We start from the raw sequence: 16,679 nt of genomic DNA on the forward strand, positions 1-16,679 counted from the left end.
GCTCTCCTCTCTTGCCTCCTCACAATCTCCCCAGTCTGCCCCTGGCTCCTCACATCCACACCCTCTCAGCCCACTCCCTGACCCTCAGATCCTCTACCACTTCTCTTCCCTGCCTCCCAAACAGAATCATAGGGTTGGAAGGGACCTCGAGAGGTCTTCTAGTCCAGTCCCCTGCACTCAAGGATAAATATTATCTAGACCATCGCTGACAGGTGTTTGTCTAACCTGCTCTTAAAAATCTCCAGTGATGGAGATTCCACAAACTCCCTAGGCAATTTATTTCAGTGCTTAACCACCCTGGCAGTTAGGAAGTTTTCCCTAATGTCCAACCTAAACCTCCCTTGCTGCAATTTAAGCCCTTTGCTTCTTGTCCTACCCTCAGAGGTTAGAGAGAACAATGTTTCTCCTTCCTCCTTGTAACAACTTTGTACATACTTGAAAACTGTTATCATGTCTCCTCTCAATCTTCTCTTCTCCAGACTAACCAACCCAATTTTTTCAAGCTTCCCACATAGGTCATGTTTTCCAGACCTTTAATCATTTTTGTTGCTCTTCTCTGGGACTTTCTCCAATTTGTCCACATCTTTCCTGAAATGTGGCACCCAGAACTGGACACAATACTACAGCTGAGGCCTAATCAGTGCAAAGTAGAGTGGAAGAATTACTTCTCAGGCCTTGCTTACCATACTTCTGCTAATACAACCTAGAATGATGTTTGCTTTTTTTGCAACAGTGTTATACTCTTGATTCATATTTAGCTTCTGATTTACTATGACTCCCAGGTACGTTTCTGTAATACTCCTTCTGAGGCAGTCGTTTCCCATTTTGTATTTTGTATGTGTGCAACTGATTGTTCCTTCCTAAGTGGAGTACTTTGCATTTGTCCTTACTGAATTTCATCCTATTTACTTCAGACCATTTCTCCAGTTTGTCCAGATTATTTTGAATTTTAATCCTATCCTCCAGAGCACTTGCAACCCCTCCCAGATTGGTATCATCTGCAAACTTTACAAGTGTACTCTCTATGCCATTATCTAAATCACTGATGAAGATATTGAACAGAGCTGGACCCAGGACTGATCCCTGCGGGACCCCACTTGATATGCCCTTCAAACTTGCCTGTGAACCACTGATAAGTACTCTCTGGGAATGGTTTTCCAACCAGTTATGCACGCACCTTATAGTAGCTCCATCAAGTTTATATTTCCTTAGCTTGTTTATGAGAAGGTCATGAGAAACAGTATCAAAAGCCTTACTGAAGTCAAGATCTCCCACATCTACCACTTCCCCCCATCCATAAGACTTATTACACTGTCAAAGATAGCTATTACGTTGGTTTTATACTATTGGTTCTTGACAAATCCGTGAAGACTGTTACTTATCTTATTATCTTCTAAGTGTCTGCAAATTGATTACTTAATTATTTGCTCCATAATTTTTCCACGCACTGAAGTTAAACTGACTGGTCTGTAGTTCCCAGGTTGTCCTTATTCCACTTTTTATAGATGGGAAGTATATTTTCCCTTTTCCAGTCCTCTGGAATCTCACCTGTCTTTCATGATTTTTCGAAGATAATTGCTAATGGCTCAGCTATCTCCTCAGTCAGCTCCTTGAGTATTCTAGGATGTATTTAATTGGCCCTGGTGACTTGAAGAAATAACTTGTCTAAGTAATTTTTAACTTGTTATTTTCCTATTTTAGCCTCTGATCCTACCTCATTTTCACTGGCATTCATTAAGTGATATGTCCAACTGCTACTAAACTTTTTGGTGAAAACTGGAACAAAAAAGTCATTTAGCACTTCTGCCATTTCCACATTTTTCTGTTATTGTTCCCCCCCCCCCCCGGCCAAATTAAGTAATGGACATACCCTGTCCTTGGTCTTTCTCTTGCTTCTAATGTATCCCTCCATCCCCCTCACAGTTTCCCAGTGACAGAGTAGAGTGGGTGGCCATATTGCCTCCCCGCAGCCTGGATTCAATCATATTGGAAACACTGGGGCACTTTAACTTTCTTTTTTAACTTTTTGGCAGCCCTTCTTACACATGCAGATACTGTAGGGGAAAGGCAGTCATCTTGATTAAGAACAACCTGTGCCTTCAGTGCTATTGACAATAAAGGGAGATGGCAGCCACTGACAATAGGGGCAAAAATTTATGATGAGAAAGCAGCAGAGGATCATAAAAAGCTAAAACCCTCATCCTGAATAGCAAAAAAAACCCTTGATAAAAATCACAAGATTTGGCAACACTAAGTTTCTTGCCTAGCAGCTTTCCTCCTGAGCTTCCAGTTTCTGCACTGGGGCCTGATCTAAAGTCTGTTGATACCAGTGGCCTTTGGATCAGGCCTTAGTGGCCCAGTTGCATTTCAAACTTGTATTTCAGCATAAAACCAATGCATTACTGGAATTTAAATGAAAATAAACTGATTTGCATATAAAATGTCCTGAGCTGAAAACCTACTAAAGTTTATAACTAGTCAGTAATTTCTTGTGTCAAAGAGCTCAACTGGGGGATTTATTCAAATCACCACAGTTACTTTAAAGGTTTGAGATTCAATATGGATAAAAGTACAAAAGTTTGGATGCTTATGCAAACCTCATCCAAACTTCCTGAGTCTATAAAACTTAGCTAGAAATTAATGAGATTTCTAATATTTCTTGATTTGAATAAGTCTAGAAATATTAATTCTCACAGTATATTGTCACTTTTGCTCCCTATAGGACCATGCAGAAATGAAAAATAAACAAAAAATCTAATGAAAGATGCTGGAGTCAGAGGCCATCTATTTATCCACTAGTAAAGCACATGTAGGGGAACTACTAGCTCTATTCTGTGTCACTAGCATCCTAAAACACCAGTTGCAAGCGAGGGGGGAGTTCAGTTTTCCATGCTTATTTGGTCCTTGATCTCTCTGCTGAGACTGACAAAGAGAGTGCTAAATTGTATCATTTATAGAGTGGACAACTGTTGACTAAGAACTGGACTGAGCTCATTAATTCTTTTGGCCTAGAAACTTCTGGTCCTTCCCAGCCTGTGCTGGATTTGAATCAGCAACCTAGAACGGAAAAGTTCAACAGCACATATAAGCCAGATATGTAAAATATCTCAGCAGCTCCCACTGAGACATTTTTGTGAGAACATGCTGAGGTCTTCTGGAACTCTGGCCCTGTCTGTCCCCAAGTCAGTAAGTCACCAATGAAAGATATTTTTTTTTTGGGTGGAGGGGGGGGAGGAGGGGGGAATAACCAACCTTTTTCTTTCCTGAAAAAAGTTTTAAGTTTTTGTTCAGATGAATGAAGGTCCAGCACATCAAGTATTTTATTCAAACTTCTTCAGTACCCATCCCCTCCTCAAAGGGCAATAAAAGAGAATCAGAAGTACACAAACCTATGTTAGTAAAGTAATTATGATAGTTACACAAATGTAACTTTGAATTTTGACATTTCCCTCAACACTCAGATTGAAAGAAATTGAATAGACTACGTGGATTAAGGCATTAAAAATTAACATAATATGCAGTAAGGCAAAACAGTTCTTATATGAAAAAGGCCTGAGTTGTAGTCACTGTGAGAACCACAACTTTCAATTTCCTGACTTTTCTTTGTGTAAATCTCAATCATAACATTACACATCAAACACAAATGAGAAAAACAACATTAAAAGTACTATATAGTTCAATGACAGCCTTGGGAAAAACAAATTGAGAACAGGCATGTCTTACAGCAAAATGAAACTACTATATAGTGTGTACACACACACACACACTCACACATATAACAACCTTCATTCTCACTTAGCTGAGAGTCTAATTGAAAACCTCACTAGCAAGTCAAAGAGTTAGCTGAATCTTACAATGAGGAGTAGAACATTATTTAAAATAGCCACTTTATATTGTTCTCCTCCTCATTGTAAGATTCAGCTAACTCTTTGACTTGCCAATGAGGTTTTCGATTAGACTCTCAGCTAAGAAAGAATGAAGACTGTTGGGAGATGCAACAATATTCTAGCAAATAATGAAAAATAGGTGTTTTTGCAGTTATCTAGATATTTCATACTAAATGCTGAAATGTCATCCACTGCATGTTACAGATGATCTTGAACTTTGGAAAATATTGTCACTTTTAGTTTCTTAATATTTCAATATTTTCTTAAATTTGAACAGCTATAACCACTGCAAACCAACATCAGTCATTATTTGAGAGTGAAATTCCCAAACACTTAATTGAAACTATAAAAAAGGCTTGTTATGTAAACAATATATATATGTTTATTGGTGGATTTATATTTACCTATAGGACAAGGGTTTATTATACTTTCTAACAAAATGCCACATTTAACCTAATTTATATACCTTTATTAAAAAAATTATAGATGAATAGCAAAGAGGGAAACATTCCCTTTCAGTTCTAAATCGAATTTAATGAACTTAAGGAGCCTAGAAGGAATGGGTGAATTGAACCTCTGGCAAGAGTCCAATTCCCATAGAGCAAACATATTCCTTATTGTGGTATGTCTTTTCATGGGCAAAATGAGACCTGCTAAAAAAAGACTTAAATATCAGATAGAGACATACCTTTCTAATATACTGTACATTGTTCTGTCCTTCTCAGGAGTAGTTTAGGAAGAAAAAGAGGTGGATTTTAGAGAGTTTTTCACACATTAAAAATCCCAGAAGTATACATCAATCATACCTAACTTTAAATGTTCTGGGATCATTTCCTGTCTTTTTACTATACCTGTGTAGATGTCATGAACAGGCCCTGGCGATCGTCCCATGGTATTGTCTGCAGCATCATGTGGTGAAGGGGCTGGTTGGAGAGGCTGAATAGTGAGGCAATCGTTGAGGATGTCCTGGTCAAGCTCTGAGCTTGATCGCAACTGAAGCACAAGAGATAAGAAGGAAAAACCATCATCACAGGAAAATGATCACCAAGATATTGGGCAGTGATAATGAAGAAAGACTGAAGGGTTAGAAGAGGAAACTGAGAGAGAAAGATTCTTCTATATACAATCCTGATAAATGACTGTTCTGTTACAGCAGTGGTTCTCAAAATATGGGCCACAAAACATCCTGATGTCCCACAGAAGGAAATATTTTGAGAACCAAGGGAGGGGGATGGAGTGCGGGAACGGTGAGCAAAAGAAATCCAAGAAAGATGCTCTCTTCTTTGCACAGTGCTCCACAGAATTGAAATATTGGCTTGACTGCTGCACATTAGAGAAACTATCAAATGGGACCAACATTTCCTTTATGAGCAGGGAAGTGATGTGTACAGTATAAACATTTGTAAGACGTCTTAAAATAGTGATCTCAGCCTGTAGCTCTAAAGACACATGTAAGGTTTTGTTATCCTCATATACAGCTCATCTGGAGTTTATGGGCCTCATTCTCATTTACACTAAGACCACTTTGGCAATATAAAGTAGACATAAAGAGTTATAGTTGCAGAGCTGTAGCTGTAAAATGGCCCTAATGTAAATGAGAATGAGGCCCTATTGATCTAATTGGAGCATCTTTCACTTTGCCTGGTCTCATGAGAGGCCATACAGAGAGTGCTAAGTAAGTGGGCTATAGAAATCCAGGATCTAACCCAATTCCTCCAACAATCCAGTGGAGGAAGATAGGGAGAGAATAAGCAAGAGAGGAAAAGAGAAACATCCCTATTCCCACATTCAGGAATGGGGAACCAGGGAAAGAGGCAACAATGTTGAATAGAATTATGGAAAGCCACAAAATAGTCAGGTGCATGATGCTGATATTAATTTGTGAATTCATCATGTTGCACTACTACGTGATGACAGTGAGTAACTGACATAACATGAAGGTCAGGCAACATCAGGATTTCGTGCTGGGATTGATCTGTTGGTGGCTTCATGCAATGAATCTAGGGTTTCCCCAGCTCTTCAAGGATAAGCTTCATTGTTTCAAAGCCTTAAAAACACATTGAATCATTCCCCACTCTGTTAGACCAGCTTTAAGCTGCATGACTCTTACTTTACATTGGTATGACTTATTGACTTCACTGGATTTACAATGGTGTAAAACTGGGGTAATGGAGTGGAGAATCAGGCCCATATATTCAAAGCAGTGTGACTACATTAACTATAACAGAGACAAATAACATTGAAATAATAAATGAGGACTGTGATTAGTTAAAATAATTTGCTCAGCCCATGTATACTGTACATTATTTTTCTCTTTGAAACAAAAAAATTATGCAACAGTTGTGCTTAATATTCCTAAGGGTAAAAGATGTTTGAAAGGTATATTTGTATGTATGTATGTTTGTTTTTCTGGAGTTTATCTAAAGCCCAAAGCATAGAAAAATTCAAAGAAAAAAATCAAGTTTAATATGAGTTCTGGAAATCAGTTCTTATTTATCTCCCATATTTACAATCTGCTCAAGGGCCCAGATGTTTTTTCTACTGTAGCCAGGGACTCCTGTCTGCTTTCTATTACTTACTGGTTCTTATGCCTTTACTGATACCAGCAGTAATATGGCCTTTTATGAAATTAAGTGCATGTGTACTCCTGGGGCCAAACATATTCACATTCTTTTTATCTATATTTTTCTTAACATAAGAAGCAGAAGTGGTGCTAATTTCTATCAAACCTGATTCATCATCATCATAATATAAAATTAAATAATAATACAACAAAGACAACCATCCTTTTTGAAGAAAGATTTCAAATAAATGTTTACACAGAGTGAGGATTTCCAGAGGTTCCTGTGTAAAATTGCTTGTCTGAAATTAATTGGTCCTTTTTACTTCATAGCATGGAACTGATCACCTTTTTCTTTAGGAAGCACAGGCAGGTACAATTAAGGGAAAAGTATGTTAACAGAACCGAGAGAAAAGTAGTTTGGGTATTTGCACATTAGATATGCGTGTTAAACAGAAATGTCAACCAAATATACACAAAGTACATGACACACATTTCTCTCTATTTTGCTTTGTTTGTGACATGTGTTTTCTATCTGGCACTGGGAATGATTCCCTCAGGACAATCAGTGCTAACACAAAATTTTCTGACCTGCCCAGCCATCAGGGATAATTCTCATAAAAAACTCTGGAAGAAAGCTGTGCTCTGGTTGTCTGTCTGCAGAGGGTTCTGAACCCATGTAATTATCTCCCAGAAAGACCACACTGCAATTCAGTACATTCAGCTCACATTTGGAAGGGTTTCTTCACAACTATGAGGACTAAAAACATTTATTTTTAAAATGAAAGCTTAGATTCTGGAGAAAGAGGTGGATTCTGCAGTCAGTTGCACAACTGCAAAACAAAAACTATAAAAAGGTCAGTCATGAGACATACTACACACCCTTGCAAGGGAATAATGGTGTTAGGCGCACCCTTTCTTCTCCATATAGCCTACACTGTGAGGGGTGAGTGGGAAAAGAGAAACAGCTGCCCCTGGTCTGCTATTTCCCTTCCTGCAAAGATGGTGCTAGGAAACCACTAAGAATGTCTGGGCAGCCTAGTCTCCACCCCACTAATGCATCAGGCAGTGCACCGGAACCATTGCAGAGGGGGGAAGTTATCTGTGCCAGTGAAAGGGCAAGCACAAACTATATACTCCCTGGAGAAAAAGAGATGGTGACTCTCGGCATCATAGTTTCAGCTGGTTAAAAAGATGTATTTTATTTCTTGCAAACATTTTTAAAAAATTAGTCAGAAATTTCCATAGAAATTTTCAGGTTTTCACTGAAAGCCTGAAAACTAATTTTTTGGTTTACATTGTCAAAAACTAAAATTGGTTTTTGGAGTTATTTTTTCCTGATTAAGCCCCCCCCCCAATTGTTGATAAAAACAAATTCTCTCATGAAAATTTCTGTTTTTTGTCAACCAGCCTGTTTTCATAGAAAAAAGTTAAGAAAAAATGCTGACCCGCTCTATGTTGACAATCTAATTTCCGCTTTGCTTCTGTGAGAGCATAGTTACATGTGCCCCTTACTCAGGCTGGGTTATAGGGATATCATCTGTTCTTAAAGTACTTTCTGAAATAACCAGACTTTGATTTGACTATGCAATGTGGCTCACTTCAAACTTGCAAATCAAATATACTGTATTCCTGGCTGTGACATAGTCCATCTCATATGAGCATCCAGCTAGTCACCAGTGCAATTTCGTTGTGACTTAAAACATGCCAATCATTCTACCCTTGAGCAGAGAGGCAAAGGTACTATCTGTAGCAAGTTACCTTGCCGAGTGATGGAATCAATGACAGACATTCTGAACACACTGAGCACAGAGGTTTCTGGTGTGCCATTTCTTGGCCTGAATTCATGGCTGGCCCAGGTGCAAGTAAACAACCCAGCTCCTGAGCTGCTGCACAACCTTCCTTCATGAAATATTTGTTCCAAATGATAGATTTTCATCTTTAATAATTAAATCACCCATAAGGGGGAGGGATAGCTCAGTGGTCTGAGCATTGGACTGCTAAACCCAGGGTTGCGAGTTCAATCCTTGAGGGGGCCATTTAGGGATCTGGGGAAAAAATTGGGGATTGGTCCCGCTTTCAGCAGGGGTTGGACTAGATGACCTCCTGAGGTCCCTTCCAACCTTGATATTCTATGATTCTATTCTATGATTCTAAGCCTTGACAAGCTCTGTCCTTAGAAACTTGAGCTGCTTCCATCACAATATGGGGATTTCTTTTAATATATAAAAACAAGGCACTGTTAACAGCGATTTACATTTGTTTTTTTCCCCATGACAGATCTGCTAATGTTTATAAGCTCTCAGAACAAGAGATGGAAATTCTACTCCCATCATTTTCTCATTTCAGGTATGATTGAATAATCACCCAAGATTAAGTGAGTCAAGTGGAAGTAATTAGGAGGGAATAAGGGCCAGATTCCTCAATTTTCAATTTCATTATATTTGAGTCTAAAAGCAGAGGCATTACGTTAGTTTGATGCATGACATATTTCCAAAGAAAACGACTAAGAATCAAAGACCTTTTGTTTTGCATTTCTCTAACCAATGTGTTTTATCTGGGTTGTGCGTGTTTCTGCATAACATTGGTAGGTTCTTCTTCTTGTTCAACAGGAATCAGATGCTACAAAAATGTGTGTTTATGAAGAGTCTTGGCCAAGAGAAAAGTAGTTTAAGATTTTTCAAATAGCATTAGTTTTTACCAAACCATTTAAAATAAGATCATAGTAACTTCAAAACCCTGCCTGGTATTCAATATTACTGTAGCATTTTAACATCAGTGCTTCTTCACAAAGACTGGGCCTCTCTCACCACAAAAAATTACCAGCTATATAATTTATATCCAAGAATTTTCAATCTAATTATTCCGAAAGCAACTTGTATGGGCTGTATGTACACTTGTGTGCATAACAGAAGATCTCCATACATAGGGTCAAGTACCAATAACAAATGTGTCCACTTGTCTTTGGTACTTGTCAGATCTACTGTGGCTGCTGTGTCTTAAATGGCAAAATAAAACTGAATATCAATTTTTTAACGGGGGGAATTCTTTACACTAAAATGTCATAGCATTATAAAACTATTTTTCTATGTATAGATATAAAGTGAGTTGCATAATTTATGAATCAATAACAATAACAGCCGCAGCTGACAAGGACTGAATAAGGCTTAGTGGTGGTCAAGTATGCCTATCACTGTCTGCCTGGAAGACGGTAGTGATGGAAGTAAAGCACGATCCTCTGTCTTTGCCTCCACACATTTTCTGAATTTGTCTAGGAGAGTATCCAGAAGTTAATATTTGCCTGCACTATTGCAGAGCCAAATTTAATCCCTGCTAGCCTAATGGCACTGATAGAGTACACCAATCTGACCACTGGAAAAATAAAAATTAAACATGAAGCCAAAGCTATGTAAGAGTGTTTATTCATGCTATATGTTTGTATGGTAGATCACATGCTGCTTATACAGAACAACTTCATCAAGGTCTAATGCTCCCATGCACAGGACTAAATCATGCTGACAGTGGAAATTCTGCAAGTTTGTACTTCCCAAGTTTTCTCCTTATTCCTTCACCCAGAAGTAACAGAGAGCTGGGAAACAACATAGAAGGAAGGGGTCTCTGTCCTGATGCTCTTCGCCTCTATTTAATCACCTGAAATCTGTGCAGCTTTAACAGATAAATACATGCTCTGTTTTAAACAGCTTTCATCATCTGTTGTAATTAAAACACTTGACCAGTAAATAGAATAGAAGTTAACAAATAAGACTGGTCTATCATCCACTGAGATTAGCATTCATTTCAATATAAAAATAAAATAAAAAAACACATTATATTTGCTACTCTTGCTCCATAACTCATACTGAAGAGCACAACAGGTAGAATGCTATGATAAAATATAATTCATTTTTGTGATCTTTCCTAAATCAAGAAAAAACATCCTAGATACTTCTTAAAGATAAATCTAAAAATTAAAAAAACATCTGGTACCTGTGCACTAAGTTATCATTGGCTACTAGAAGATTTTTTTTTTAAGGTAACAAAATACTTTGGCTTTGGAATAGCGGTGCAAGATAAGAAACATGGCTTTCTCAAAACTAAAGAATGTTGTGAAGGAGAAAGACTGAACTGAATTCTACTATTACTGTGTATATAAAACACTGCTTTCTTATAGATCAATATATTCAAAAACTGCCATTGAGCAACTCACATTCTTTCTTGTCAGAAAATGATATAGACGCAAGAACGCCATTTGAAGGAAGAAATTTCAGCTGGAACAGACCCTGTGCAACTTTCCAAAAATCAGAAAGTAACACTAACGCTTTGCTTTTTGAGAAGTCAATTAGAAATTCAGTGAAATCTGTCTTAATTAACCATTTACTGGCTCAACCAAAATTGCTTGCTTAACAGCGGTTGTCATCTAATAAAGGTTGATCAGAATTCTACTACAGAGACTTGGGGATCCTTTGGGGTAGTCTTTTAAGACAGGAGGTTATCTATTAAGGTGGTCTCTTGTGTAACTTTCACTATATTATTGAAGCTCACATTTTCATAAAGGAAGATTCCTTTCCTCTACAGTCTAGTCATAGGCATGAAAACTAAGAGAGAAACACACACAGCTTCTTACAGAGCTAATGTCTGATAGTTAAACCCATTCATATTGCCACCATCTTATGTAAAACACTGCCTACAATATGTACGATCCCTCCCATTCAAGCTGCTTTTCTTTGCGATTCAGAAAGGTTCCTGGTCTTTGTTCATAGTGACCAGCAATCTAGCAGTGGAGCCCATGCCATTTTAAAAAATCATCTTATACTATTCTGTGCCAGATTGACTTGGAAATATATATAGCTCCTGTATGTTATTGTCTAACAGCTAGTTCCTCTCGATGAATGCAACCTGACAAAGAGCCCAGTTATGCTGAATAATTGCTCTCCTCCTTTGAAAAGAGATGTGCTTGGCAGATCTCTCTTTTCATCTGAGTGGAGTATCTTCTAAGTAGAGTAATGAACAAATGCTACATCCATCTGGGGCTCCATTGAGAGTGAACCCATCTTTTTTCCTTTGTTATCTGTGAAAAGTTGGTATGAAAATCTGTATACAAAATAAAGAATGTTCTTAGTAACAGAAACACAGACGGGGTCAAACCAAAACCCAGATCTAATCACTTCTAAACTTTGGGAAATTTCATGGCCAGATCCAAATTTTACAGTGTCCCCTCTTTCTAGATTAATCTGAACCAAAACCCGTGTATCCGAATCCTCACTCCCCAACTTTGGGAGGTTTGCACTAGGATCTAAATTTGATGTTTGGGCCAATTTCTAATAGTAAACAGTTGGAGTTGGACAAAACCTGGCAGTTTTGTTTAGGAGAGGGATCCCCTAAACCTTTTATAAATTTTGGGTTCATGGGTTTGTAACCCTGTGAAACATGTGGGTAATATATGTATTCATGGTAAGAATGATATATGTGTGTGTGTGTGTGTGTTTGGTGGTTATTGTGTTGCTGGCTAATATGTAACAAAGGGTTAAATCACTCATAGGTTGCTGTGGCCTTGAGGAATCCAAAGACTAGGTCACAATGGCTGTAGACAGAGCCGGATTGCTAGTACTCAAATGGACAGTAGAGGTGTTAGAGGTCTTTGAAGCTCACCTCCATTAATGTGGAATCAGGATCTGGCTGAATCCCAGGATGTGAGTGGGGACAGGAGAGGGGAGGGTTTTAGCTGGAGGCTTTGGGGGGAAGCGGGAAGTCTTTAACAAAGGACTTGGAAACTGTATTAAAAAGCAGCCTGATGAAGGGAGGCAGTCTGCAGAGAAACAGACTGTAACATGGCCCCTGATGCTGGGGCACCACAGATAAGTGGAGGGCCACTTAAACTTTCAAAGAATGGTTTCAAAGCTTAGCTAAGACAATAAGAATATAGGCTGCTGTTGTTTTAAGACTTTCATCTCTGTTTCTATGGATAAATAATGCTTTGCTTTGAACAAGTTGTTCTCTGTTACTGCACTTTCATATTGGTGATAAGGCTACGATTTAGTCATGGGTATTTTTTGTAAAAGTCATGGACAGGTCACAGGCAACATAGGCGCCAGGTTCTCCTGCTGCCGGTGGGTGCTCGCACCCCCCCCCCGGCCCCGCCCTGACTCCACCCCTGATCCTGACCCTCCCCCATTCCAACCACTTCCCCAAAGTCTCCACCCCAACTCCGCCCCCTCCCTGCCCCTATTGGACTCCTTCCCCAAATCCCCACCCCAGCCCCGCCTCTTCCCCGCCTCCTCCCCTGAGCGCGCCATGTTCCCGCTCCTCCCCCCTCCCTCCCACAGTTTGTTATACCATGAAACAGCTGTTTCACGGCAGCAAGCCTGGGAGGAGAAGCAGAGACGCCGCGCGTTTAGGGGAGGAGGCGAAAGCGGAGATGAGCTGGGGAAGGGCGGGTGGAGTGGGGAGCTTGGCTGCAAGTGGGTGCAGAGCACTCACCAATTTTTCCCCATGGGTGCTCCAGCCATGGAGCACCCATGGAGTCAGCACCTATGATGGGCAATATACAAAAATTCATGGCCCATGACCTATCCATGACCTACACTAAAAACACCTGTGATTAAATCGGGGGGGGGGGGACACTGGGGGAATGTGGGGGGGCTGTTACTGGGGAGGGGGGAGCCAGCAGCACCAGATGCTGGGGGCCAGAGGACTGTGGCTGTTCCAGCTGGCTGGCTGGCTGGGGACTGCGGCTGCTCTGGCTGCTGGCCCAGGGACCGCTTCCAGGACCAGTGGAGCAGTGGTGTGTGTGGCTGTCCCCAGGGCCGCTCCAGCAGCAGCTAGTGTGGCTGTCCTGGGGGCCTCCCAAGTAAAGCCCCCTCACACTTCCTCCTGCAGAAGTCATGGAGGTTGTGGAAAGTAATGGAATCCATGACTTCTGCAACCTCTGTGACAGACACGGAGCCCTAGTCATAAGATCCCAGAGGGAAGCCTAAGCATGGGCCAGAAGCCAGTTGGACTTGGGATACAGCTGGTGAACAGGGCGGGGGGAGTGGTTTTACTTGGGGATCCAGTGTAAAAATGGGGTGAATCACAGAAGGGACCTCAGGAGGTCATCTAGTCCAACCCCCTGCTCAAAGCAGGACCAATCCCCAGTTTTTGCCCCAGATCCCTAAATGGCCCCCTCAAGGATTGAACTCACAACCCTGGGTTTAGCAGTCCAATGCTCAAACCACTGAGCTATCACTCCTCCCCACCCCCATAAATCAGGAGATTCCATCCTGAGAGAAGCACAGATATGGGCCTGTTGCTTCAAAATGTGTCCATAGAGAGACAGAGTGAGGGGTCAAAGGTACAGTTCACCCTTTAACCATAACACCCCCACCCACCCACACACATTCTGCTATGAGTTTCAGGTTCTAACAAACTCACATCTCAACCTACAACACAGCCAAACCCCCTGAGTCTTACTGAAACTGTAAATCAGTCTGGGGACTCTCAAACAGGGCCAGCTTTTCCCAAAATTTCACAAGCCTCAGTGAAGCTGTCCAAGTTTTGGTTTTCTAAGAAAAAACATTAAGCCTCAATGCTCCCTTTACTCAAATTGCTCTTGAAAACTCACTACTTCCACAAAGCCTAAAGTGAGTCGATTATATTCTTTATCTATAATTATCTTAATCATCCTTACTTTACATGCATGAAAAAAACCAGAAACCCAAAGATGTGCACATGCCTTGAGAAGGCTCAAAGCAGGTGAAAGTCAGTCTGTTATCGAAAAGTGCAATTCTAGTCTGAAAAGTGATTAAGTAAAATAGTACCTTTGCCCTCAACAGAGCTGCTCGATGTGTGCATTCAGTCAGGTCTGCTTTCTTTAAGGACAAAAATATATTTCATTTTTAACTCATGTTAGCCTGTATAGCCAACCCAATTAAGAAAGTGAGAGCTGAATTCTATTCTTCAATAGAATTGTTGACTTAGTTCCAATCAGTTACACTTGTGTGAAACCACTGAAGGCAAAAGGACTGCACAGCTAACACCAAGGACCTAATGTGGCCTGCAGAACCTTTATCACACATAGTCTGTGAGACTGTATATGGCACTAATACAGCAGTGATCATCAGGTTCTATAGCTTAAGGATACAGGATTTCAGTGGGAAGAGTTTGATATCTGCTTATATATTTTATACACACAGTTGCTGAACTATTTACTGACAAGTCTTTGCGACAGTGTCACAGGAATATGCATAAAAGTAGAAGGAAACAATCTCATAAAAATCCTGAAGGGAGAGGTGAGAGGCATGAATGAAAAGGGGCATAGTTTGATAACAAAAGTAGAATACAGGCATAACAAACATTGCTTCACTTGTCAAATAAGGGATATTTTGGTTGTGTTTTGATTCAGTTTCTTTTTGGTTTGTTTTCTGGCCCTGTGACAATATATTTATTTCTTCAAGTGTGATGCTAGCTCTTCCTCCTTGAACATGTACCACTACTCCATATCGCCAAAGCCTATAGCAGCACAAGGAAAACCTCAGACTGAAAGCAGTGATGGACAAATGTAGTAGAAAGCAGACTATCTGTAAATATTAATGGCACAGTGCTTTGTTAATCTCCTGATTATAACAACTGCAGCAACCCCAGTAGCAAGATGAAAAATGCAGGTTGCTTTATTGTTTCTGTTTCCTAGAGATCAGAAGAGTCCTCTATACACCACCATTAAAATACCACCCCCATCTTGGAGCCTTCTCAGTGGGCACACCAAGTACATTCCATGGTTTCTTAAGTCACAGCAACTGCTGCAATGATGTAACAACAACAACAACAAATGGGGGTGTCAGCCAGAGCCAGCCCTCTAATCACTTTCAAAGTATGTTTTGTTGTTTTTCATTGGCCAGGCTCAAAAGAACTGGTCACTCGTAGTCTCAAAAGTTTTACAACAAATTGTGTGATTAAATTCCTTAAACACTTCTGCCCATTACTAATCCTTTTCTCGCCAACGTCCCTTTCAGGAAAAATTGCTGCACTCCATGGTGCCTGATTTATATTTCATTTTGAGAACAGGAAGTAAAGGGATTAAAGTTGAGGATTAAAACACTTACTCTTTACCACATTTTTTGTGCAGAATAGTTTCTTAGTTGCCATGGGCACTGCTCACTGACCCTTACCCTCTGAATGCACTTCTGTTTGCATTAATGACATATTTTAAATGGACTCCATAGAAAACAAGTGGGGGAGAAATATCCTTAAATTCATCTGCTCTCACAGCATGGAAATAGATTCCTCCCCCCTCACCCCTTTACTCAATTCTCTCCCTGTTGCAGTATTAACAGTGAAATCTGAACTAAGAGTTTGAACAAGAGCAACTTAAAACTGAAAGACAGACTCAGAATTATACAGGGCTGGTACTTTAGGAGCTGGAGAAAAGCTGTTTGCCCTGCTTCTGAACACCCGCCTTGTTGTGAACAGTTTCTCCAGATACATTTAGGCTAATAATCTACAACATTGCTGTTTGCTGTCACTAACACAACACACTAATAACTGCTGAATATCAATAGAATAAAGTTTCAGCCCTTCATGGCTCCTGCTTTTGTTGGCAATCATTCCGAGTGACAGAGAGAGGGAAAAAAAGAATGAGTTTATTTGCTGCATTTGTAAGGCATTCAGCAAAAAGGCACTAACATTGTTTCCACAGGCAAACAGATCCTTTTAAAATACTGGGGAAAGGATTAAAAAGACTAAGGCAAGAGAATGAAAAAACTAACTCAAGACAATTCTGTACATTCCAAAGATTTCAGCAAAAGAAAAACCCTGGACACCGTGCTCTATCTGTGCTCTCCACTAAACCCAAACACTGGCATGAAACTCCATTTACTCAAAAAGAAAAGGAGTACTTGTGGCACCTTAGAGACTAACCAATTTATTAGAGCATAAGCTTTCGTGAGCTAGAGACAAACACCTACAAGATCTCTGTCAAGCTTTCTTACAACTACAATACCCACCTGCAGAAGTAAAGAAACAGATTGATAGAGCCAGAAGAGTTCCCAGAAGTTACCTACTACAGGACAGGCCTAACAAAGAAAATAACAGAACGCCACTAGCCGTCACCTTCAGCCCCCAACTAAAACCCCTCCAACGCATTATTAAGGATCTACAACCTATCCTAAAGGATGACCCAACACTCTCACAAATCTTGGGAGACAGGCCAGTCCTTGCCTACAGACAGCCCCGCAACCTGAAGCAAATACTCACCAACA

At 40.1% G+C, this 16,679-nt stretch overlaps 1 protein-coding gene across 2 annotated transcripts in view; it reads right to left on the reverse strand.

Annotated features, from left to right (window-relative positions):
- The window catches only part of GLIS3 (GLIS family zinc finger 3), a 267,494-nt gene that overhangs the window by 56,595 nt on the left and 194,220 nt on the right, over positions 1–16,679 (reverse strand). For both annotated transcript variants that reach the window (XM_084628537.1, XM_084628538.1), the window contains exon 7: positions 4,739–4,880. In XM_084628537.1, coding sequence (XP_084484663.1) covers positions 4,739–4,880 — 142 coding nt within the window. The remainder of the gene's footprint in view (positions 1–4,738; positions 4,881–16,679) is intronic.

Source organism: Lepidochelys olivacea, assembly GCF_965140295.1.
Source record: "Lepidochelys olivacea isolate rLepOli2 genome assembly, chromosome: 5".
Lineage (NCBI taxonomy): Eukaryota > Metazoa > Chordata > Testudines > Cheloniidae > Lepidochelys > Lepidochelys olivacea.